This window comes from Excalfactoria chinensis, unplaced genomic scaffold (assembly GCF_039878825.1).
Source record: "Excalfactoria chinensis isolate bCotChi1 unplaced genomic scaffold, bCotChi1.hap2 Scaffold_71, whole genome shotgun sequence".
In the NCBI taxonomy this organism is placed as follows: domain Eukaryota; kingdom Metazoa; phylum Chordata; class Aves; order Galliformes; family Phasianidae; genus Excalfactoria; species Excalfactoria chinensis.
In genome coordinates, this window is record NW_027315711.1 from 372,263 (window position 1) to 394,680 (window position 22,418).

Below are 22,418 nucleotides of genomic sequence, written 5' to 3' on the forward strand. Positions count from 1 at the left end.
CAATCAAAGATTATGAATAAGGGTCCCTTGGGAATTCACAGAAGTTGTGGACGCACCCTCTCTGGAAATGTTCAAGGCCAGGCTGGATAGTGCTTTGGGCAGCCTGGTCTAGTGGGAGGTGTCCTTGTCCACAGCAGGGTGGGGTGAAATAAGATGATCTCTGAGGTTCCTTCCAACCCAGACTGTTCTGTGATTTTACGATCTTTAAACTTTACTTAATATCACATTAAGAATAATGCTCGGAAATGCCCAACGCTCACCAGGAAAAACTCATATTAAAATGCTGTGTGGTTGTTTGGATCTTCTCACTCCTTCTGCATTCCCAGCTTTTCCTGCTGCAGTTGAGCTGCTGGAAGTAGTAACTACTTCTGTCTGCCCCCTGATGTCTGTTCCTGATACAGGACGAACAAACAGATTTCTCCAACCTGTTACTTCATTTCCATTTAAAAAGGTCTAGTAAGCTTAATGTTGTTGTTGTCGTTTTGTTTTGTTTGTTTGTTTGTTTTCCTGTCATGAGATATGTATGTCTCACGCTCATCAAGGTATATGGGTTTGGAACCACTGCGTGCTGTTGTTGTACTATTTCATTAATTTTTCTCAAATCTTGCACTAATCGGTAGGAAATCTCAGGTTCTGTTTGACTGGCAAAATGGGGGTATTGAAAGGTGACAGATGTGGTTCCAGCAACCCATCCCTTAGTAATCACTGTTTTACAGGTTTAAGGCCAATACGTCCCTCAAATGGAACTGGATATTGTCTCTGTCTTATGACTTCATGTTTTTCTTGCATTTTTATTTTCAAAGGGGTTATTTTTAATCCCCCTCTGTTTCCTCCTTGGACCCAAACCGCAGGGTCTATCTCTCTCTCGTCTGCCTCAGTTAATACATTCACTGATACAGTAATCCCACCTTGACACGTTGTTATTTGCATTCCCAGTTTCATCAGCTATCCGCAGCAAGTTGGTCCCTGCATCAGGTACGTAGAATAATTGTCCTGCTATTGCTTTAAACACGAGTTTCAGCTCGATACTGTCATCCCAGTTCCCTCTACCCCCAGTTATCTTTAAGGTCTCATTTGTTAATTTGAGTCCTGAGAGCTCAATGCCTTGGTAAGATTCGGGGACTTGGGTACAGCCTCCCTAATCCCAGCCATTATTATGTCTCGCCGATCTTTCCTATTTTGCCGCTGTTGTGGATTATTACCATCCCAGTTGAGGTCTTCCACTGGCTATTTTTGCTCTGCTGGTACCACTCCAGGACGCCCTGGAGGGTTATTCTTTTCCCACTCTTGCGTAGCTGCTCACCTAATCATGCCATGCCTCTTGCTTCTCCAGTAAACAACAGAATAGACATCAGTTCCATCCACGAGTACAAATGTAGCCCCAGAAATTGATCAAATTGTTCTGCTACTCTTAGAGGATCCTCATCCGAGGATTTCAGTTCCTTCTTAAAATGTCTAACTTCTCCACTAGTGAGTGGGGAGTTTAATAGTTTACAGCCTATTTGTCCTTGTCCCAGCGGGAGCTCCCGTAAGGGGTACACTGAGGTGCTGGTACAGCTGGTGTCTGGGAAAGGAAAACTTTGCATATCACTTATACATACAGGGTCTTGCAAATGACACCTGGAAGGAGGTACAGGCAGGAGGCCCAGCACCCTGCAACCTCCAGGTGAGTGAGAGCAGCCAAGGATTCCTTTGGGATCTGCAGGTTCGTAGTGTGGAGCATTACGTGGAGGAGCATCTGAGTATAGAGATGATGGCAGAGGTACAGAGCTAAGCATCACAGAGAGGCACAGTCACTCTGCTTGTTTCCCAGCACAAGACAGAAACTAGGAGCAACGAGGAAAAAGTGGACGCATTCTGCTTCCCTCTTCTGTCCCACACCTGCCCTGTCAGAGGGGAGGAACAGCCACGCTCCCACTGAGACGTTCCTCTCACAGCCAGGCAGCCTCAGGTTGGAGAACTGCTGGCTGCAGGATGGGAAAACCAGTTGCAGGAGTGCGTGTACACAGGAGTGTGCGGAGGAGCGGGGTAGCAAAAGTGTGTGAGTGCATGTGTGAGTGTGTGCGGGGATGGGTGGTAAACGTGTGTGCATGCATGTGCGGAGTGCAAGGATGGGGTTGCGCACATTCGTATGAGCAGAGGGGTGTGCAAAGGGGTGGGGTTGCACATGCATCGGTGGGTAAGCGAGGAAGAGGTGGCACACGTGGGTGTCCCCAGGAGTGCTCAAAGGTGTGCGGTTGTACATGTGTGTAGATGCAAAAGCGTTCCTGGATGGTATTTGCACGTGGATGTGCAGAGAGTTTGCCAGCATGTGGATGCATGTGCATAAGCAGTGTGTGAAGGGATGTTCTTTCACGTCAGGGTGTGCACTGTGCATTCATGTGTGCAAAAAGGTGTTTGCAGGTGTACTGTTTGTTCTTGCACACTTGTGTGTATGCACATGGCTGTGAGCAAGGCTGTGCAAGCCTTCATGCATGAGTGAGCGTGCACGTAGTTGTGGACAAGGCTGGGGTTGCAGACATGTGGGTGTGCAGGGGTGAACAAACCGGTGCAGCTGCACAGGTGTGTCCATGCACTGCAGAGATCTGTGCATGCATGAGGGAAGGTGTGCAAGGACGAGGTGGTACGTGTGCGTGTGTGTGCGTGTGTGTCTGTGTGTGTCTGTGTGTGTGCAGGCGGGGAGTGCAAGACTGGGGTCGTGCCCATTTGCATGAGCACAGAGGTGTGCAAAGCGGTGGGCGACTGCAACTTGCAAGAAGCAAGCGTGTCAGTGCTCCAGTTGCAAGGAAGTGCATTGCTGGAACAGGTCAGAGCTGAGCCTGCAATGGCAGCCTTCTTTGCACAGCCCACCGAGGGTGACGCAGTTGTGCTTTCTGAGCAGCTCAGGGACGTTCTGGACAGAAAGAGCCGAGTCCAAAGTGCCTGGTGTGAAGTGCTCCGAACATTGGGCTCTCTGGGCGAGCTCCGGGCTGACAGCACCGCTCCCCTCTGCCCTCACCTGGGCCTGCTGGGAGCTGCAGGGCCTGCTGGGAGCTGCAGGCCCCGCAGGAACTACCACTCCCAGGATGCAAAGCTCTTTGTTTCGTTGTGTTTTGTTTTGTTTTGTTGTGTTTTGTTTATTTGTTTTGGGGGGGCTGCCATGCTCCAAGCAGTTCTGTTCCTGGCAGTGAGGCTGCAGGGAGGTCGGTCATCTCAGCAGTCATCGACGCTGTAAGTGCTGCAGCTCTGCAGCCATGTATGGCATTCCTAGTGTGCAGAGACAGACGGGACCCAGAGGGCTTATGGAGGGGATGCAGAAGGGGGGGACATAGATTGGACTCTGAAAGAAGATGGAGGGGATATGGAGAAGACTAGGAAGAGGACGTAGAGAGGACGTAGGTGGGACATGGAGGTGAGATAGATGGGGCGTGAACTGGATATAGAGGGGTGAGAAGGCAAGGTGGATCGTGGGGACAGGGGCACAGGTCAAGGGCCAAGTCCAGCTCTGCAACCACAGCAACCTGTCGGGGACGCCGGCCTGCGGCTGGGGGTGAAGCAGAGCAAGATGGAGGGGGGGACATTCAGGAACCGAAAACATCTTCCAATGGGGCTTTCTCCATACCTCAGCCTGCAATGCAGCCACACGACCTAGGCAGGCCTCAGACTCTGATCCTGCTGCTGGATACTGCAGGGTGCAGCCTGGCTCAGTCCTCTCTGCGCCTGGGGACTGATGGCTGTGTGTGGGATCGCAGTGAGCCTCCTCCACTACAGGCTGAGCCACTCAGCTCTCCAAGAATTCCCATAGCCCTTTCTCATCCCTCCATTCCCACGCAGAACTGACTGAGGAGGGGAGGGGGTCCTGGAGGGGAGGGATGGGTCCAACGGTGGTGGCAGATCTGGGTCGCTGCCCTTTCTGCTGCCCAGATTGCCCTGAAGGTGGGCCTGGGGGCCCGGGGAGGTGGGCTTTGTAACTGAATGAACGGCTGCAGGCAGAGGTATAGCAAAGTGAATGCAAGACATTTAATAATGGAATGTACAAAACAGTAAATAAATGACAATAGCTTGTGTTGCCAGGAGCGCATGGACAGTAAGCAAAGTGTTGTGCAGGCAGGGAGAAATGAGTGCTGTGGGTCCTGGGGGCAGCAATGAGAGATGCTCCTCCTGCTAGTGCTGTTCCACTGGAACTTCCCTTTGTTTTTCTACTTCTGGGAATGTTTGAACTGGTTGAAAGATGTCTACAGACAGAAGTGTAGCAAAGTGAATGCAAAACATTTAACAAGTCATTGAGATCTGACAGTGAAAGCAACTTTCTTTCCAAATATCTTATTTTCAGGAATAAAAAGCAGCATTTTGTGTAGAAAATATTTTATTTTGGGGATAGAAAGCAGTGTTTTGGTGAGATACTATCTTCTATTTGGTAAAACAGATGATGTTTTGGGGAGAAAATGTCTTATTTTGGGGATATAAGGTGGCATTCTGGGAAGAAAATGTGTCATTTTTGAATACTACACTTGATGACACTGTCTCCCATGCTAACCTCCTGCAGAAGCTGGCAGCCCGTGGCTTGGATGGGTACACTCTCGGCTGGGTAAGGAGCTGGCAGGAGGGCCGGGCCCAGAGAGTGGTGGTAAATGGAGTTAAATCCAGTTGGAGACCAGTCACAAGAGGTGTTCCTCAGGGGTCGGTGCTGGGGCCTGTCCTCTTCAACATCTTTATTGATGACTTGGATGAGGGCATTGACTGCTCCCTCGGTAAGTTCGCAGAAGACATCAAATTGGCTGGGAGTGTGGATCTACCTGGGGGTAGCGAGGCCCTACAGAGGGATCTGGACAGGCTGGAGAGCCGGGCTGAAGCCAATGGGATGAGGTTCAACAAGAGCAAATGCCGGGTCCTGCACTTTGGCCACAACAAGCCCAGGTGATGCTACAGACTTGGGGCGGAGTGGCTGGAGGACTGTGTGCAGGAAACGGAGCTGGGGGTATTGATTGACACGACATGAGCCGTTCATGATCGGGTCCTTTCCCGGCAGCCGTCCCCCCCCCAACAGGCCCCGGGCCGCCCCCAGCCCGGCCTGAGCCACGTGACAGGAAGTGCTTGGCGGCGGCGGCGAGCACTTCCGGGGCGATGCAACATGGCGGGGCCGGGAGGAGCGGGCTGTGCGCTGCGGACGGGGTCGGGCCTCGGTGCGGGGGCACGGAGGGGCTGCCGGGGGAGGAGCTCGCGGCGCTGCCGGCACCCAGAGGCGGCTCCCGGGCGGCTCCCGGGCGGCTCCACGGTCTCGCTGCGGAGTCAGCCGGCCGGCCCCAAAAGCCTGGAGGCAGAGCCTGAGCCGGCCCGGATCGTGCGGTGCGGCTCCGGCCGTGCTGGGCCGCGCGGCAGGAAGACGTCCGTTTGTTTGCCGGTCGCTCGCTGGCTGTAAGATCCGGGTGGCGCCGGGTGCCGAGCCGCGACTCCCCGGCGTGCTTCGGTCCGCTGTTGTGCTGACTTGCGGGATCAAACTCTATAATCCAGAGATCGGTTATAAAGCAGGTATGTTTATTCCAGCTTCCTTTACTTATTTCTATAAACTACCTTTAACTATCCCCCTTTTAGCCCCCCTTTGTTCCAAATTCCTGCTTCGCTCTTCATTCCCCCCTTTTCTTTCATCTAGCAGGATTTCTCTCCTGCTAGATCATTCCTTTCCAGTGTGTGGCATCTAGATTCCCTTATCATTTCTATGTTCTTGTTGATTGTCACCCACCAAAACAGCGACTCAGATCCTGCAGCATTTTGATTTCTTGCCTTAAATTTATCAGGGACACCTCTAGGTACCTGACTGAATCTATATACATTTCTTTTTCAAATGCCAGGGTGAATGGTAGAACTCATTGAACAGGTGCCTCCCCAGTGAGATGGTTAAGTCGGACCATAAAATCTTTCCCCCACGGTACCACCAGAGATCTGCCCTGGAGATTCCCAATCTTGTATAATTTCCTGCTGAGTCCTCCATAACATTCAAGACCTCACTGCATAAGGAAGTTTCCCATAGGCCTGGTAGCCTTCACACCCTGCCGTGAGAGGCAAGCTGTGTGGTTACCTACTGCTGTAGAGATTGCAGGAGGGATCTTGACACCTGTATCAGGCATTGGAGGAACGAGAGAGAGAGATCTGCAGTCTCTGTTTCCCAGGCAGTTTTCTCTTGGTACAGGGCAATCGTGCATCACATTCTCTTGGGGTCCTTGGTCCACCCCAGCAGAAAGGGCACCACCTGAGCTATGGGCCATTCTTATACACAAGCATAGCAATTGCTACGGCTGGGACTCTGGACAGTACACTTAATCCATTCTACCCAGGCATTAATGTCCCCTTATCTTGTTTCGATTTCCAATGTTTGCCTAAGATCTTTTATCTCCTGAACTGTCCTAACTGCAGGGTTTTTAGGAAGATTTTCTACCCCTTTTTAAGCTCTTCCCTATCCTGGATGTTCTGGGTATTTTCAAGGAGTGTATATGTCCAGCCTCAATAGGCAGTTGTCCACTATACATCATTCCATACACTACAAGAGTCCCTTATTCACATCAAAACTATCAGTTGGTCCCTCCCCTGCATTACTGTCAAATTTTACATTTTCCAGATAATTATCAGGATAACGAATGGGTGCAGCAGTAAAAACTCCTTGTTACAACATGGAAAACTTTTTGTGAGCATTAGTTCTATATAGGTTATAATACTCTCCCACTTACACATACAATTTATTCACCTATTTGAGGAGAAGTTAAAGGTTAGTTAAAATGATAATAAAAAAATGCATATATAAAAAAACTTTTCATGATTTCCTTCTAATTCTTATCTTTTAAAGGTTTTTCTGTGGCAACAGTTCCCACGCCTCAGGGCTAGTGGATGCCTTTACCAGTATGTAGTGAGTCCATCCTTTCTCGGCATCCTCACAGCTGTTTCAGTCATTAGAAGTACTTGGAACGGTCCTTCCCAGTCAGGCTGCAGCTTTGTCTCCTTCCCCGTCTGGATCAGGATCCAGTCCCCAGCTTGAAATGGGTGAACTAGAGATTTCAAAGATGATGTTTGTGCTAATAGTCCTTGGATCCTGGTCAGTAGCAGTTACTGCATAAACTGCCTTACAGTCTCCTTGTTTCACAGAGCTGCAGCTGTGCAGTAAACCAGGAACTTCTGCATCTTCTAGGGGTTTGTCCTTTAGGTCTGACTGACCGTCTGAAATGTGCAGCTTCAGTTGTTTCAAAGTAGTCAGGAGATGCTGTTTCTCCAGGTGTAAGGTTCAAACTTCAGCTGTAATCTCCCAAATATGTCACTTGCTGTTATTTGTGCTTTCTGTAAACGAAGAAACGCGGCAAACTTCTACCAGGTTGCGAATACAATTAGAATACAGTTATACAGTGCTCTATCCCCAGAGCTTTCCATGATTTTTCTTATCACGGCTTACGGTTCATTTCAAAAGAAACTAACAGAGATGAACTTGGTTTAGCGTAGCCCGTTTTAAATGATCCTACTGTGTCTTTTCCAGGCTGGTAGCAGAATGGAGACTTTCCCGAGGCGCTGAGGAACAGACGCAAGCTTTTTTTGAAGGCTTCAATGCAATTCTGCCACAGCAGTGTCTGCAGTATGTTGGTGCTAAGGAGCTGGAGGTAAAGGATTCTTTGACTATTGCCAGATCCAGGCTGCTCCACGTAATCCTTCAATTTCAGTCAGTGTCTGAAGAGCAGAGTTCATTGAGGCTGGCGGTTCTGTTTTCAGGATGTGCGAGAGAAGCTGTATGTATCAGTTAGTGTTTGGTTAGCGCGTTGTTCTTAACTTTCTTCTTTGCAACCAACGTGCACGTTTCTAACGTTAAGATTCTGCCAGTGTAAATTTTTTGGCTAACAGTGTTTTGTCATCCTTGACAATGTGATTTGCATGTGTTTAAAGAGTGAGCAATTGGAAAGCAAGGGAGATAAGAACCAAATATGAGCGGATGGTTAAATTACTGAGTGGACCAGGTTTTAGCTGCTTTTGTTCTCTCCAAATTATACTCTGCAGCAGAACATCGTATTTCTAGCACAGAATGGTACGGTTAGGCAAGGAGAAAGTATGGTTTGAATGTCTAAATACAAACGTTTTCATGACTGGGTTTTCTCTTTTGTGGCCTCTCCACATTTTCTTCGTGAGCGGATGTTGTTATTTGCTGTGGAAGTCTGAGAGTTTAATATTAAAAATGAGCGTACTGTGATTGCAAGTGCTTTGAAGTACAGTAGTATTGGAGTACAATAGTCTTGCTGTAGAAGCAAAGTAGTAGGTTGTAGTTTCCATGTTTATGATCCTTTTTCTCCCCTAAAGGTGCTCCTGTGTGGAATGCAAGAAATTGATCCGAATGCCTGGCAGAGGCATACCATCTACCGGCATGGTACCAGAAGCAGCAGACAGATGCTGTGGATCTGGCAGGTTTGTAGACATCTTTTTTCCTCACAAGAACACAGCAACAGCTTAGTGAGCAGCAGTCAGAATTACTCAACAGATACGTAGCGTGTAAATATAAATGGTAACTGCTGATCCGTGTAAATATAAATGATAACTGCTGATCCGTGTAAATATAAATGATAACTGCTGATCCAGCTGTCCTAGGGGTGATGGGGAAGTGAATGTCTCAATATTAAACTTAACATCAGTGTTTATTATTATTTTTCAGTTTGTGAAAGAAATAGATAATGAGAATGAGACTTCTACAGTTTGTTACTGGAACGTGCGGATTACCAGTAGGAGGATTTGCTGACCTCATGGGTAACGAGCCCTCTTTAATGCATTTTATGCTCACTTTTATTCCTTGTTTGTTTTTTTTTTTGTTTCTTTGTTTTTTTCCTAATAAGGACCAAGCTGTGTGTTTAAGGGTCTTTTTTAATGAATTTATATGGAATCTTTTTTCTGAGTCTTGCATATTGGTAGAGAAAAAGGGACGGAGGGAATGTGAACACGCCTTGCATCAGTGACATGATAGATGGTTTGGACGTGGTCCTGGCAGGGCAGCCTGCTCTGGGTATCCCTGCTTGCTCACAGTGGAAGGACTAGGTAAACTCCAGAGATTCCTTCCAGTACCAAACCAACGATGTGATGCAGTGGTTGAGTTTCTTTGAAAACAGCTTCATATTTTTGCATTTCACTACGTGGATTGTTTCAGAGGGATGTAGTGAGAGACAGATGTCTTTGTGCTCTGCAAGTAGTTCTAATCTTGTTTTCGAGCCTTTCACACGCTGTTGTCCTGTATTACCTACTGGTAGACACGGGCAGTTAGACCTCAGGATTCATGGTTTGATTTTTGTACAGGGAGCAACGGACCCCAAAAATTTTGCGTTGAGAAAGTTGGGAAGGAAAACCGGTTCCCTAGAAGTCACACCTGGTAAGTACGAAGGATCGAACTCTGCCGTGGTTCTGTTCTTACGGATGGCAATCTCCTTTCAGATTGTAGGAAGTGGGTGTGATATGGAAGTGGCTGAGATTGTGTGAAAGCAAATCACTGGGTGATGGCAGTAAGCTCTGCTGAGTAATAGCTGAACTTCTGAAGAGCAGTTTTGTTGTGGAGCTGATTCCATTGTAAATGCCGTGGATTTGCACACCACTAAAAACATCAAGTTACTTTTAGTACTGAAGGTAGTACTTTATTCTAAAGAGTCTGGGATCGATCTTTCATGATCACCAGACCTGATCTTGGCAATGAAAACAAATAGCCGCATTCGTGCTCCCTCTTGGCTGGAGGAAATGTAGCTTCTGCTCAGTTTCTCAGTTCTGCTGGTGCTTTGTGAAGATGCTCAGATTTTAACTTTCAGATACAGAAGAGAGATAAGGTGAGAGTTGTTACTAAACACGTTGCCAGTTCTGGAAAGTTATCCCTGCTCAAGTGCTTGTTGTGCTTTAACTCTCAGAGACAAGTGCACATCAAGATACGGCTGTTTTAGAGGGTACAAATGCAGTTATCCCTCTGAACAGGACAGTTCACATGCCTGTGTTCCTAGTGGATTTTTTTGGTGGTCTAAGCTGTTGTTCAATACTTAAGGTTTCTCTTTGTTTTCAGTTTCAGTCGCTTGCACCTTCCACCCTAGAAGAATTAGGAGCAGCTGAAGGAAAAGCTGTTATTTGCAATTGAAGAACAGAAGGTTTGGGGCAGGAATAGCTGTGATTTGCACCTTGAAGAATGTGAACTCAACGTGACGTTCTTCTTCGCTTCTTCTGCTTGTTGCACACTTCCTTGTAAAGTAGACTTGACTTGGATTATTTAACAATAGTCGCGTGTAAGTAAATGGATGTTATCCTGAGGTTTTATCCACGTAAACTCTGGATTTCTACCGAGCACTTTCAGAAACCAAAAGAGCAATCAGATATGGCGACAAAGGAATTGTGACCCGAGTAGAGATTTAATACAGCTCTGGGCTCTGCTTTGTTTTACCTTTCGTCACTTAGAATGTGTCCTTAAGGATGGAGAGGTTTTTTTTAAATAGTTTTGTCTTTCCTATTCAGTAGCATATTTGGCTACTGATGTACTGGGAAGTTCAGTAGTAGCTGCAGTGCTGCAGCAACATCATCACCTCTTGACAGCAGTGTTATTAGAGCCGGCTTGTAACCGTCCTCTGCCTACTGTGAGCAAATTCATCACTTAAGCTATTCTTCTAACTCAGGTGTGGCTGGACTGTTTTTCCTTGCCTGGAGTCTGCTCACGTGCCAGTGGGACTCAGACTGCTGTTCAGGAGATGTCAAACTGTGGCACCAATCCAGGGTGTAGCTTTGCTTTGTTTTCCTCACAGTCTTGCTAATTTCAGCAAAATAACCGTCTGCCCAAAGTTGCTGGAGATTTGCTTGTGCCCTCTGAGGAGTTCTGATCTTCTTCTGTGTAACACCTCTAACTTTTCAAACTATGTTCACACTGTGGTTCTTCACTTGTTTTGCAAAAGACAAGACCACCTGGGATTGCACTGATTCAACTTAGATTCCCGTTTGCAGACTGATGTTTCCTGTCGGGAGTGTTAATGGACGTTATCCTCAGTGTTATTCTTCCACGATGCTGTCAGTTTTCTCTGAAGACTTCTTTGGTGTCTCAGGAAGAGGTACAAAATAACTGGGTATTGAAAATGATGGTACTTATCATTTTTGGTGATGAACTGATGATGCAGTATTAGCATTATCAGTTCTCGGAGGACTTGAAAGTTTGTACGTGGATTCCAGACTGTTTGTGTATATGTGCTCTATTGAACAAGGCCATGAACTGGGATCAGCAGCACTGGATGGTAAAATACTGTACTGAAATTCATTGTCGAAATGTCCTTGTATTGTAATTTCCAATACTCAGGTAACTGTAACAATATCTCCGTAAGTCAAATACTGGCATCCTTCCGGGAGCTCCATCTTTCTTCCTCTGGGCTCAAAGTCCTCTGGGGAAATGCCACTCCTCCCCTCCCTTCTGAGAGCCACAGTGCCCAAAGAAGGCAGGCCACAGGACCAGAAGGTGAACTCTGGAACTGCCACCGCTCTGCATGATGTTCTGATGTGGGATATCTACAAAACATCCCCAAACCACAACAGGTAGCACGGAGCTGCAATGGGGAATGCCCTCCACACACGGCCCTGTCGGTGCACGATGCTGCAGGCACGCTCTTGCCATCTGCACACACGTGGGCCGGCTTTGCACTGCCGGGCACATCATCTGGCCTGGGCACTGCAGGTACCCACATGATGGGGTGCAGACACGTCAAGGCCAACCCTGGCTGATTGTGCATCTCATTCCCGCTTGGTGTGGGAAGAGGGACTTCAGTGGGACACAATTGCTCCAAAGGAGTTTTGGGGCTCGGTTACAAATGTTGCCCTGACCTGTTGGCCTTGTCTGTCACCAGTAGCAGTGGTTACAAAGCACACGGAGGATACATCGCGCTGTGTAAGTTGAATAAAACACGGGATCACACAAAGTACAAACGTCTGAGTTACAACAGCACACATCACCAACTTGTCACAGACACTAGCCCGTGGTTCTGCAGGAGTGGTGACACAAACATTACAGACCATTACTGATGTCAACATCTTCCTTTTCCACCCTTTTCTTCCCTGCACACGAAGCAGCAAGCTGCAGGCCATCAGAGGGCTTGCAGTGACATCAGAAGGTGGCTGCGGTCATCTGAAGGCTTTGTTGGTTGGCAGAGGGCTCCACTGGTTGTCGGAGATGTTCACTGACCATCAGAAGGCTTCATTGATTGAGTTGGGATGTCACCGGTCATCAGAGGGCTTCATTGGTCATCGGGAGATTGGAGGTGTCCATGGGAGGGGATATGCAGCCCTTGTTCTGGGTGATGGGTAGGGGGTTGGGGCACTGAGGCACGTGGCCTAAAGCAGACCCAAAGGAGTGACAAGTGTCTGCAATAAGAGAGGGGCTAAAAGAAGGGTGACGTGGTCACAATGTGTCCATGCAGAGACGGATCATAGGGTGAAGGGTTTGGGAGGAAATGTACAGAGGAACTGAGAGAGAGCAGAGGGAGGGTACTGGGGTTGATGGCAGCATGAGGAGCTCCATCCTTGAGGACTTTGGAGCAGATGATGAGTGAGGGAGGGGAAGCCCACAGGGGTGCAGGACATGGTGTGCATGGCATGGAGCTGGGGAGGCCTCCCAGAACTGTGAGGTGGCCAGTCCCTGCTGAGCACGAGAACAAGGACACGGACACAGAGAGTGTAGGTTTGCTGAGGGATTTATTGATCATCAGAGGGTGTCACTGATCATCAGGGTCCTCACTGGGCACCAGAGGGCAGCACTGGCAAGGAGGAGCCTTGTCCCTGCAGGGTTTGTCCCCAAGGACTCAGGGCAGGAGAAGGACTGGCAGCAGCCAAGAGACCCAGGGCAGAATGTGGGTCCACTGGGGACAGAAGCCACATCCCCTGTCCCACCTGCATGGTGACTCTGGGCCATCCATAGGGCATCCTGAGCCTGCCCCCTCCAGATCCGTTCCTCTGCACAGCCCCATAGAGCGCAAAGGAAGGGCTGGAGGTGACAGTGCCCAGGTCCCCCTGGAACAGGCCACGGACAGTCCCCTCCATGCCATCAATTAATTCCCAGCCCCTGATGCCCGGTCCTCAGGGCTGCGGAGACACCCAGGGTCCCCCAAGTGCCCTGTGGGGCTGTAGTGTCCCCGTGCCGCTCACCTGGACGGTTGGGGTTGGAAATAGGGGCAGGGCAGAGGGGCAGGGAGACTAAGGGGAGGGAAATAAAGGTGCCTAGAGACTTGGGAGTGCCAAATAGAGAGGAAGGGGGAGCTGAAAGGGAGAAGAACGGGGGTTGGGGACCAAAAGAGATGAGAATAGGGCTGCTAAAGAAAGGAGATCTGTTGGTTCCATAAGGATGGGATATGGGAACCCAAAGAGAGGGCATTCTCTGGTTCTTAATGACCTTCAAGGACTCTTCCAGCACAAACCACGTTCTGTCCCTGTGACCTCCCAGGACCCTCCTGTGCTGGTGACGTCACAATGTCGCGCTGACCTCACAGAGCCCCCCCGGGGTGGGGCAGGGGCAGTGGGTCAGCGCCGAACCTGCCGGCCCCATTCTGCAGGCGGTGCAGGTCCTGCGAGCAGCTGTGCCAGTGGTGCAGCAATGCGGGCCCAGTTTGCCAGCGGAACATTAACAGCTCTGCAGCGCGTGGAGCTGCTGCAGCAGCTGGAGCAGGTGAGCTCTGGGTGGACGGGCACAGAAGGGCCGAGCTGCCGGCTGGAGGGCACCCTGCCCACGGCATGGCAGCAGAGAGCCGGGTGCCAACGCCGCTCCTTTCCCCTCCCACAGGCTTATGAGCGGATGATGGAGAAGCGCACGGCCGCGGCCAGGGCGTCTTTGCTGAAGGTGAGCAGATGCTGCTGTGTGGGGTGCGGTGGGAGAAGTGCCCTCGTGTGGGTCTGCAGCTCCAGCCCTGCAGGCCCTGCTTGCCCCGATGGAGGAGGCAGGAGGGGACGGAGCCCCGTGGGAGCGCCGGTGCCCTGACGGCCGCTGCTCTTCTCTTTCCCACAGGACGCCCAGCAAATACGGGCTGAAAGAACGGCTGCCCGTAAGGAGGAGCTGGAGCAGGTAGGGGGCAGTGAGGGCTCGTCCTCACAGCTCGGCATCCTCACGCCTCTGGCTGTGCAGGAGGACCTCGGTCCCCATCCCTCGGGTCCATGGGTCCCAACGCGGCCACCCCTCATGGCACAGCCGTTGTCTTGCAGGAGAAGCAGCTCATTGCCCAGCTGGAGGAGCAGCTGAAGGCTGGGAGCGAGGAGATGGAGGTAGTGTGGAGGGGCGAGGGGAGCGGGGCTGCCCACCCCCGTGTTGTGGACATGGAGCTCAGCCTTTTGTCTGCCAGGTGCTGCGCCGGGAGAAACAGCGCCTGCGAGAGGAGCGGGAGGAGCTGGAGCTGGAGGGTGCCTGGTGAGTGGGAGCCACCCATGGGACCCTGCACCCCACGCCTGCACACGGGGGTCTCTGACACACCTGGGGCAGCAATGGGTGCAGCGCTGCTGGGGATGGGGCTCTGCTTCCTGCATGGTGTGGCAGAGCGGCCCCGTCCCAGCCCTGGGGTGGGCACACGCTGCTGGGGAGCCCCCGCGGTGACAGAGGCCGGCAGCCTCCAACCAAGCCTTGTTGCCCACAGGCGGCAGCATCAGATGGAGCTGGAGGCAGAGCGCGTGCCTGGCGCTGTGCTGCCGGAGCTGGTGGAGGCACAGCTGGTAAGGGGCAGAACACACAGCACCCTCACCCCATCCAACAGAGGTCTCCCTGGGGACAGGGCTCCCTGCAGCACCGTTGTGCTGCTGGGCTCCCGAGTCCTGCATGAAGCCCTGCTGCGCAGCGGGCCCTGACCACCATCCCTGCCCCATCTTCACCTACAGGAGAAGAAGGAGCGGGCCAGGAGACGTGGGCTCTCCTTCTGGATGCAGTGAGTCTCCCCTCCTTGCCCTGTGCTGAGCCAACAGCAGCCGGGCTCCCATCAGTGGGCTGATGGCCAGGACCCCTCTTTTGCCCCACAGGACCATCTGCCTCATCTTGGTCTGCCTCCAGCTGCTGCTCATTGCCGTGCTGGGCTTTGCCCTATTTTACGCCCGGCACTATGACCAGGAGCTGCTCTATCGGCTCCTGCAGCGGGTGCTGCCCCAGCCAATGTACGCTCCTGTGGCGTACTTTGCAAGCAGGACCCTGCGTGTGGTCTGTGATGGGCTGCTGCCCATCTGACCGCCCAGCTCAATAACCCCTCCCAGCTCGGGGCTGCGTGCTGGGGCAGGGGACAGGGCTCTGTCCACACGGAAGGGGCCTGTCCTGTGCTCCTGCCCCCAGGCACAGCAGTGGGGCAGTGCTGGCAGGCGGCTGAGTGCCACCACGTTGGACTTGTTGGAAATCGGTCTGGACTGTCATCGGGAGCCGCTGTCAGCTGAACAACAAACCTCCGACGGCCCATCAGACGGAAGATCCGCACCCGACAGCAGGACGTGGCTGGATCTACCAGCACTGAACCACCTCGCTTTGCTGCCTCTCTGTCTCGTTTTCTTCCCCGTTTTCTGTCTTTTCTCTTGGTCTTCTTTCATTCTTTGACTCATCAAAGCAGCCGTGGCCTATGCTAACGGCCTCTCATTGTAATTAGCCCATTAGCCAATGTTACCTCCAATTGGTTGTTAAAAAATCCCTCAATAAATACCTACCTATTATTCCCCTCAATTTGGTGGTTGTGCCTCTTTGCTGAGCAGGGGAGGCTCAGGAGGTGGGAAAAGATCCACCCCTTGAAAAGCACAGAGTGAGAGCAGACGTAGATTGGAAGAGAAATGGGATGGGCAGCATCCCTCTGCACTCAGATGCCTGCTGCTTTGTCTGCATGCATCTCTTCTGCCCACTGCAGTTCATCCATGAAGGCTGCAGCAAAGATAAAGTGTCTCTGCTATGGAGCCCTGGAGGGGGATAGAGATGGAAAATGGGGAGAAATGGAACCTAAAAGCAGAACCCCGAGGCCAAATGGGTCAGCCCTACAGCAAACTGCATAACCCCAAGAAATAAAAGGGTGAAGCCCTCTCAAAAGGGCCAAAGATTGAACCCCTTTAGCAAAAGGGTGCACCCCAGTGCCAAATGAGATCCAGAGCTGCAGCTCCAGTGCTGTGTTCATTGTTGGGCCCCTCACTACAAAAAAGGCTCAGGGGAGACCTTATTGCTCCCTATAACTTCCAAAGGGAGGCCGTGGTGAGCTGGGGGTCAGTCTCTTCTCTTGCATAACAATGATAGGACGAGAAGGAATGGCCTCCAGCTGCACCAGTTGAAACGAGATGATCATTACAGTGCTCCTCAATGCAGGCCATCCTATGATCCTATGATAAGATATTGAGAGCCCCTCAATGCCCTCCACTGCACCCCGGTGCTCCTCAGAGACCCCAATGCCCTCCATTGCCCCCAGTGCCCCTCAGAGCTCCCCAGTGACCCTCAGAGCCCTCCCCAGTGTCCTCCATTGCTCCTCAGTGCCCCTCAGAGTCCCCCAATGCCCTCCACTGTCCCCAGTGCTCCTCAGAGCCCCCCCTGTGTCCTCTACTGCTCCCCAGTGCTCCTCAGAGTCCCCCAGTATTCTCCAATGCCCATCAGTGCCCCTCAGAGCCTCCCAATACCCTCCACTGCCCCCCAGTGCCCCTCAGAGGCCCACAATGACTTTCACTGCTCCCCAGTGCCCCTCAGAGCCCCCCATTATTCTCCACTGCCCCCCAATGCCCCTCATAGCTTCCCAATGCCCTCCACTGCCCCCCAGTGCCCCTCAGAGCTTCTCAGTGCCCCTCAGAGCCCCCCAATTCCCTCCACTGACCCCCAGTGCCCCTCAGAGGCCCACAATGAAGTCCACTGTCCCCCAGTGTCCCTCAGAGCCTCCCTATGCCCTACACTGCCCCCCCAGTGCCCCTCAATGCCCTCCATTGCCCCCAGTGCCCCTCAGAGCACTCAGAACCTCCCAGTGCTACCAAAGCCCCCCTGCATCCCTCAGAGCCCCCACTTCCCCCTGGGGCCCCCCAGTGCTGAGTACTGACATTGTTGGTCTAAGGCTGGGGTGCTGCTCACTGGGAGGTGACTGAAGGGAGTGACGTTTGGGTGACATTGGGGCTGTGTTGGAATGACGTTGGGGTGATGCTGGGGTGACATTGGGGTGGTATTGTGGTAACACAGGGGTGATATTGGGGCTGTGTTGGCGTGATGCTGGGGTGACATTGGGTCTGTGTTAGGGGTGACATGGGGGTGATGTTGGGGTGACATTGGGGCTGTGTTAGGGTGACACGGGGGTGATGTTGGGGTGACACTGGGGCTGTGTTGGGGTGATGCTGGGGTGATGTTCGGGGTGATGCTGCTGGGTTGATGTTGGGCTGACGTTGGGGTGACGCTGGGGTGATGTTGGGGTGACACTGGGGCTGTGTTGTGGTGATACTGGGGTGATGCTGTGTCACGGTTACCTAGATTTACCTGTGCCTGTGACAGAGGGCAGCTGCCCCATAGGGACCCTAGCCCGGAAAAGGAAGGGAAAAAGGGGAATGGGAAAGGAGAACAGTGGCAGCAATCTAAGGAGGAAAAACTTATTTTACTAAATATGATATCGGAATACATGATAACACAATATAATACAATATGATTGAGGCTAATAAATCGAACAATACAGAGAGACACAGTCCCCAAAAACCGAGAGGCCAACTGTAACCCCTAGACAACACGGCTGGAACGCTTCCCACTCTCCAAGAGTTCGAGAGAGAGAGCTCCAGCCTGGGAGCGAGATTATAGATGTCATTATAGATGTCCTCCTCCCGTGACTTCTCTCTGGCCACGACGTCACAATATCCAAATATCCATAACATGCTGCACATGATGTTATGATGTGGAATATTGACAGCAACATAACAACACCATGACAACAGGGCAGAGGTGGTTCTATTGGACACAGTGGGAACTGTGGGATAAACTGGGAAATACAGGGCAGAGTCAAAGTGGCATCTGTATGTAGGTTTCTCCAAAAGCAATACAAGAGTTGGTAAAAACTCTGCAGGATCAAGTGGTGAACAATTCAAATGGTGAATTGGGGAACAGCTACAAAGAGAAAAAACATCATTCAGTTCTGTTGGAAATGGCTTTTAAGGAGCTGTTAACGTGTAGGGATAACAGCAACGCTGTCGTTCATAACTTGCCTCAAGAAAAAATCCATCCTCTAGAAAGACTGAAAGAAATAAAGTCCAGGCTTGACAAAGTAGAGGACTCGCCAACCCAATTGCATCCTTAGATAAAAACTGAAGATGCATTTGATCACAGCATTAACGTGTTAACATCAAATGAATGTTAAAGAAATTCCCTTCTCTGCCACTGAGTTAGCAAAATTAAAAAGAGATTTTGGTCTCTCTCCAAAGGCACAGTATGTATGGAGGGTCAGTCTCACGGGTGGAGACCAAATACTATTAACTGAAAAGGAGGCTGAAGGTTATTGGGGACCAGAAGTATTTATAACAACTGACAGCAGTAGTTAAAGATGCTCCTTGGTCCTTAACACAGAGGGATGCCTATTGGGCAGGCGGTCTTAACACTTTAGAAAGGGAGAGACCCTCTTGTCATTACTGGGACAGCTGATCAATTAGTGGAAAGTGTTCAAAAGGCTGCCTGTCTCCAAATGATGCACGATAGAATAAAGCAGCCACATAATGAATCACCTGTTGCCTGTTGATCCTGAGAGGATGACTCTTTTAATCAGGGGGCTTCGAGAATCGCTGAAACCCATGGGCGTACAACTGCAAGGGAAGATACTGGCTGTGTCCCAGGGAGAAAGAACCCGGGCAGTGTTAGAAGGAATTGTAACATCCAACCATCTGCAGTCAGGATACAAAGTACGGACATGGGGGAAGGTTACCCAAGAGTTAACTAACTGTGGGAGAAAATATGGGCCGGTGATTTCTTCTACCAGTAAATCTGAGCCAAGGGGAGTGAGGCTTGCAGCAGTCAGACTTGCCCCTGGGCCACCCAGCCCAAAGCTCAATGGGACTGGAAGGGTCTCATTGCCAGTAAGTACAAGTAGGCGAAATATTGATCATAAATGTCATTGTCTCTGGATAATGGGCTGGCAAAAGGGTGTTCCATGAGATTTAATGGAAGCTCAAGGAAAACTGATGCCTTCGTCCCCTCCCCCAGATGAGCAGGAGGTGGGGGGATGGCAGTGAGGGGTGGAGGCATCAGAAAGCTCACAACAAAAGGAGAAGATCCTCGATTTAACACCTTCTGTCCCAAGGCCTCACTCTTGCCAGTTGCCCCTGTGAGTCACCATCCAGTTGCTGATAAGCCAGCGAAACACTTCTCTCCCTGGCCAGCCTGTGTCAACTGACTCAGCTCCGCTGAGGCCAGCTTCCCTAAGCTTAATGAAATCCCATAACAAATATTCTTGGAAGGCAAAGGACACCCCAAAAACGGAATGTAAAATCAACTCTCGCTGGATCGTTCCTTACCCTACATTTGCTCTGTAGTATTTGTGTCAGCACTCCTGCAGAACCACGGGCTGCTGTCTGCGACAAGTTGGTGTTGTGTGCTGTTCTAACTCAGACATTTGTACTTTGTGTCATCCTGAACAGTGAAGCAGGAAACAGATGCTCTGCTAGAATTCCAAATAAAGGGGGGCTAAAAGGGGGATAGTTAAAGGTAAGTGAACAGTGAAGCAGGAATTTGGAAACAAAGGAGGGGCTAAAGGGGATAGTAAAGGTAGTTTATAGAAACAAGTAAAGGATAGTTAAAGGTAGCTTATAGAAATAAGTAAAGGAAACTTAAAAGTAACAAGTAAAAGAAACAAGGGGCCTAGGAGAGCAGGGAGGATGCAGATAAGGAGTGAGACCTCACAGACAACATCAGGCAAGGAGGAGTAAATACCAGAAGAGGAGTTGCATTCCCCCTGATAAGACAAGAGGGGGTCTGCATGCTAAAGAGCTATTGAATATGTATCAGAATTCCAAGAACTATTGACTATGTATTAGAAGTCCAAGAAATCATTGACTATGCATTAAATGTACCTATATCTGTGTCACGATGTTACCAGTCGGTGTGCAAGTTTGGAGGAGCTATCCCCCTTGCACCCGGCGCTGCACAACGCTGGAATAAACATACCTGCTTTATAACCGATCTCTGGATTATAGAGTTTGATTCCGCAAATCATTTTGGCACCCCAGATGGGACCCCTCTCTGTTCGGCTGCAGGACCGCTGAGAGAGGGGACACCTTTGGCGCGCCCCGAGATTTCTCGGAAGGACTCCCTTCCCTCATACCGATCACTGCGGGAGGCAGACAAGGACCCTCTATCGGCGGATAAGGGATGTTTAATGGGTACAGGGGAATCCGTAAGTCGTGAGGAGACGTCCTGCGCGGGAGGTGTGAGCTGTCATGCTCTCCCCTTTGGTAAAGGGCCCGGGTTGTTGGTTGTGTAATCACGATCAGGGGCCGTGTAGATCGAGGGTTCGAGTCCCACTGAAGCGGTCTCTGAGCCGTTTTCAATTGTGGGTTTAAGTCCCACTGAAGCGGTCTGAGCTGTTCTAATTGTGGGTTTGGGTCCCACTAAGGCAGTTTCAGCTGTGGGTTCAAGTCCCACCGGGATTACCGTGCGTGCACGAGGAGAGCTATTTTTGCTCCCCCTTAAGGGGCTGGTTGGTTGGTGACAAAGTACACTCTGTCAGTGTTAGCCTGGGTTTTTCCTAGCTGTATTAGCAGGAATTGTTGTGTATTTGGCCATTATTAGCATCTCTTATTAGCGCTTGTTACTGTACATTGAAACTAAGTACTGAAATTTTGTACCTTGAAGTGTGTAAAGACCGGTCTTGTGCAGTCTGTGTGGCTGTGGTGTGAGTGAGACGCAGCACAGCTGCGGGGCGAGTGCGGAGTCCCGACCCACAGTTCCGTCCTCCTGCGAGGGGACGGATGAAGCGAAAGTCTCTTTCATGTTCTATATGTTGCTGTGTGTTTGTCTTATTAATTATTGGTAGCGCAGTAGGGTTGTGTTACCTCCGCTTTAACGTGTTGGCTTTTCGAGATTTGCTTTCAACCATCGGTTCCCCCCCCCCCCCGTTGTGTGTGTAGGAATCAATAGAAAACAGAGTAATGGGGGGGAACACAAGGGAAAGAGATACCTAAGAAAAATGATCCCAAAATCAGGAAAAAGGACAGGGAAAAGTTGTTTAAATATTGTGTACAGATATGGCCTAGAGAGCCACTACAGGGAAAATCAATATTTGGCCAAAATATGGATCTGATGAAATTTGGGTTTGTCAGATCTTGAATTTATATGTATATATATAAGAACAAAACCCCTTTTCGAAGGAGGAATCAGAATATGCTGCCTGTTAGATACAAGAAATCAGCCTGTAATTAGTAAAAAGAAAAAGGCTGGGACCAGGAGGAAGAGGAATTAGGAAAAACAAACAAACAAACAAAAAAACTCATCAATGGGACCCTCTAGAGAATCTCCCCCCCATGTAACCCCAATGTAGCACAAAGGGAGACAGGCACTGCCCCAGTAAGAGAAAATGGTAAAGCACATAGGGTCATTTCACAGAAAAGGGGGGCATGCTGGGCTCTGAAGAGAATTAGAACAATGTGAAAGGGATGCTAGCTGTACCAACACCTCAGTGTACCCCTTATGGGAGGTCCCACTGGGACAAGGACAAATATGCTATGTAAACTCCCACTCACTAGTGGAGACATTAGAAATGTTAAGAAGGAAATGAAATCTTTAATTGAGATAAAAATAAATAAAAAATGAGTTAAATAAGAGTAGCAGAACAATGAGAACAATTTCTGGGGCTTTCAGAATTTTGGTCCCACCAGGAGCCCCATGTAAATATAAAAGTGGGACCTGAGGGTGAAGAAGTTGTGTTTTTAGTTGATATGGGGGCAGCTCATTCATTGCTGGTCCATAAGGTATCAGGACTCAAATTAACAAATGAGGCCTTAAAGACAACAGGGGTAGAGAGAACCTGGATGACAGCACCAATTTTTGAGAATACTGAATTAAAACTAGGGGATAAAGATGAAATTGGGAATCAAGAAAAACATGAAATAAGGCCATAAAAATAAGGGTGGAACAGCCCAAGGAACTGAACGCTATGGATTGCTAAAGGAACGTTATACGGTACTAAGGGTGTTTGTGGAAACTGAAAAACTGTACTGTTTGTTCTGTGGGTTCTGAAGGGAATGGAACAAACTGCTTTGATGGTATAAGAATTGTAATTGTTAATGATACAGAAGTATAACTGAGGGTATGTGGAAATGTAACTGAGGGCACAAATAGTGGAATAGTGTGCAAAGGAAAAAGAGACAAAGAGAAAGTGAGTTTATCTGTGCCTGTATGAGAGCAACACCCTGCACTGTTACTCCCCCCCGCAAGAACTCTTGGAGAGAAAGAGAGAGAGAGCCAGACAGAGACTGCTGCTGTAAACTACAAAGGG

The 22,418-nt window shown here is 50.1% G+C and overlaps 2 protein-coding genes across 5 annotated transcripts in view; one reads left to right on the forward strand and one right to left on the reverse strand.

Annotated features, from left to right (window-relative positions):
* Window positions 1-22,418, reverse strand: part of LOC140265215 (olfactory receptor 14C36-like) — a 64,800-nt gene that overhangs the window by 38,542 nt on the left and 3,840 nt on the right. The gene's annotated exons all lie outside the window — the stretch shown is intronic.
* Window positions 5,103-15,628, forward strand: LOC140265212 (uncharacterized). 4 transcript variants are annotated; one of them, XM_072361109.1, is made up of 10 exons: window positions 5,103-5,508; window positions 7,496-7,616; window positions 8,305-8,409; window positions 8,654-8,745; window positions 9,286-9,358; window positions 10,031-12,251; window positions 13,430-13,651; window positions 13,766-13,822; window positions 13,988-14,044; window positions 14,182-15,628. In XM_072361109.1, exons 7-10 carry the CDS (start codon window positions 13,580-13,582, stop codon window positions 14,812-14,814), a joined length of 819 nt encoding a protein of 272 aa, XP_072217210.1. In that variant the 5' UTR covers window positions 5,103-5,508; window positions 7,496-7,616; window positions 8,305-8,409; window positions 8,654-8,745; window positions 9,286-9,358; window positions 10,031-12,251; window positions 13,430-13,579; the 3' UTR covers window positions 14,815-15,628. The 4 variants fall into 4 exon arrangements, with proteins under 4 accessions (XP_072217210.1, XP_072217211.1, XP_072217209.1 ...); XM_072361110.1 differs by having other exon boundaries at window positions 10,031-11,881; XM_072361111.1 differs by lacking the exons at window positions 5,103-5,508; window positions 7,496-7,616; window positions 8,305-8,409; ... (1 more) ...; window positions 9,286-9,358; window positions 10,031-12,251 and having other exon boundaries at window positions 12,264-13,651; window positions 14,182-14,241; window positions 14,319-15,628.

Bases quoted from the DNA above. Each gene is read 5' to 3' on its own strand.
- LOC140265212 (XM_072361108.1), top strand. From the start codon at position 13,331: ATGGGATATGGGAACCCAAAGAGAGGGCATTCTCTGGTTCTTAATGAC. The intron at 13,823-13,987 runs GTGAGCAGATGC...TCTTTCCCACAG, and splicing joins CCAGGGCGTCTTTGCTGAAG to GACGCCCAGCAAATACGGGC. The intron at 14,045-14,181 runs GTAGGGGGCAGT...GTTGTCTTGCAG, and splicing joins GTAAGGAGGAGCTGGAGCAG to GAGAAGCAGCTCATTGCCCA.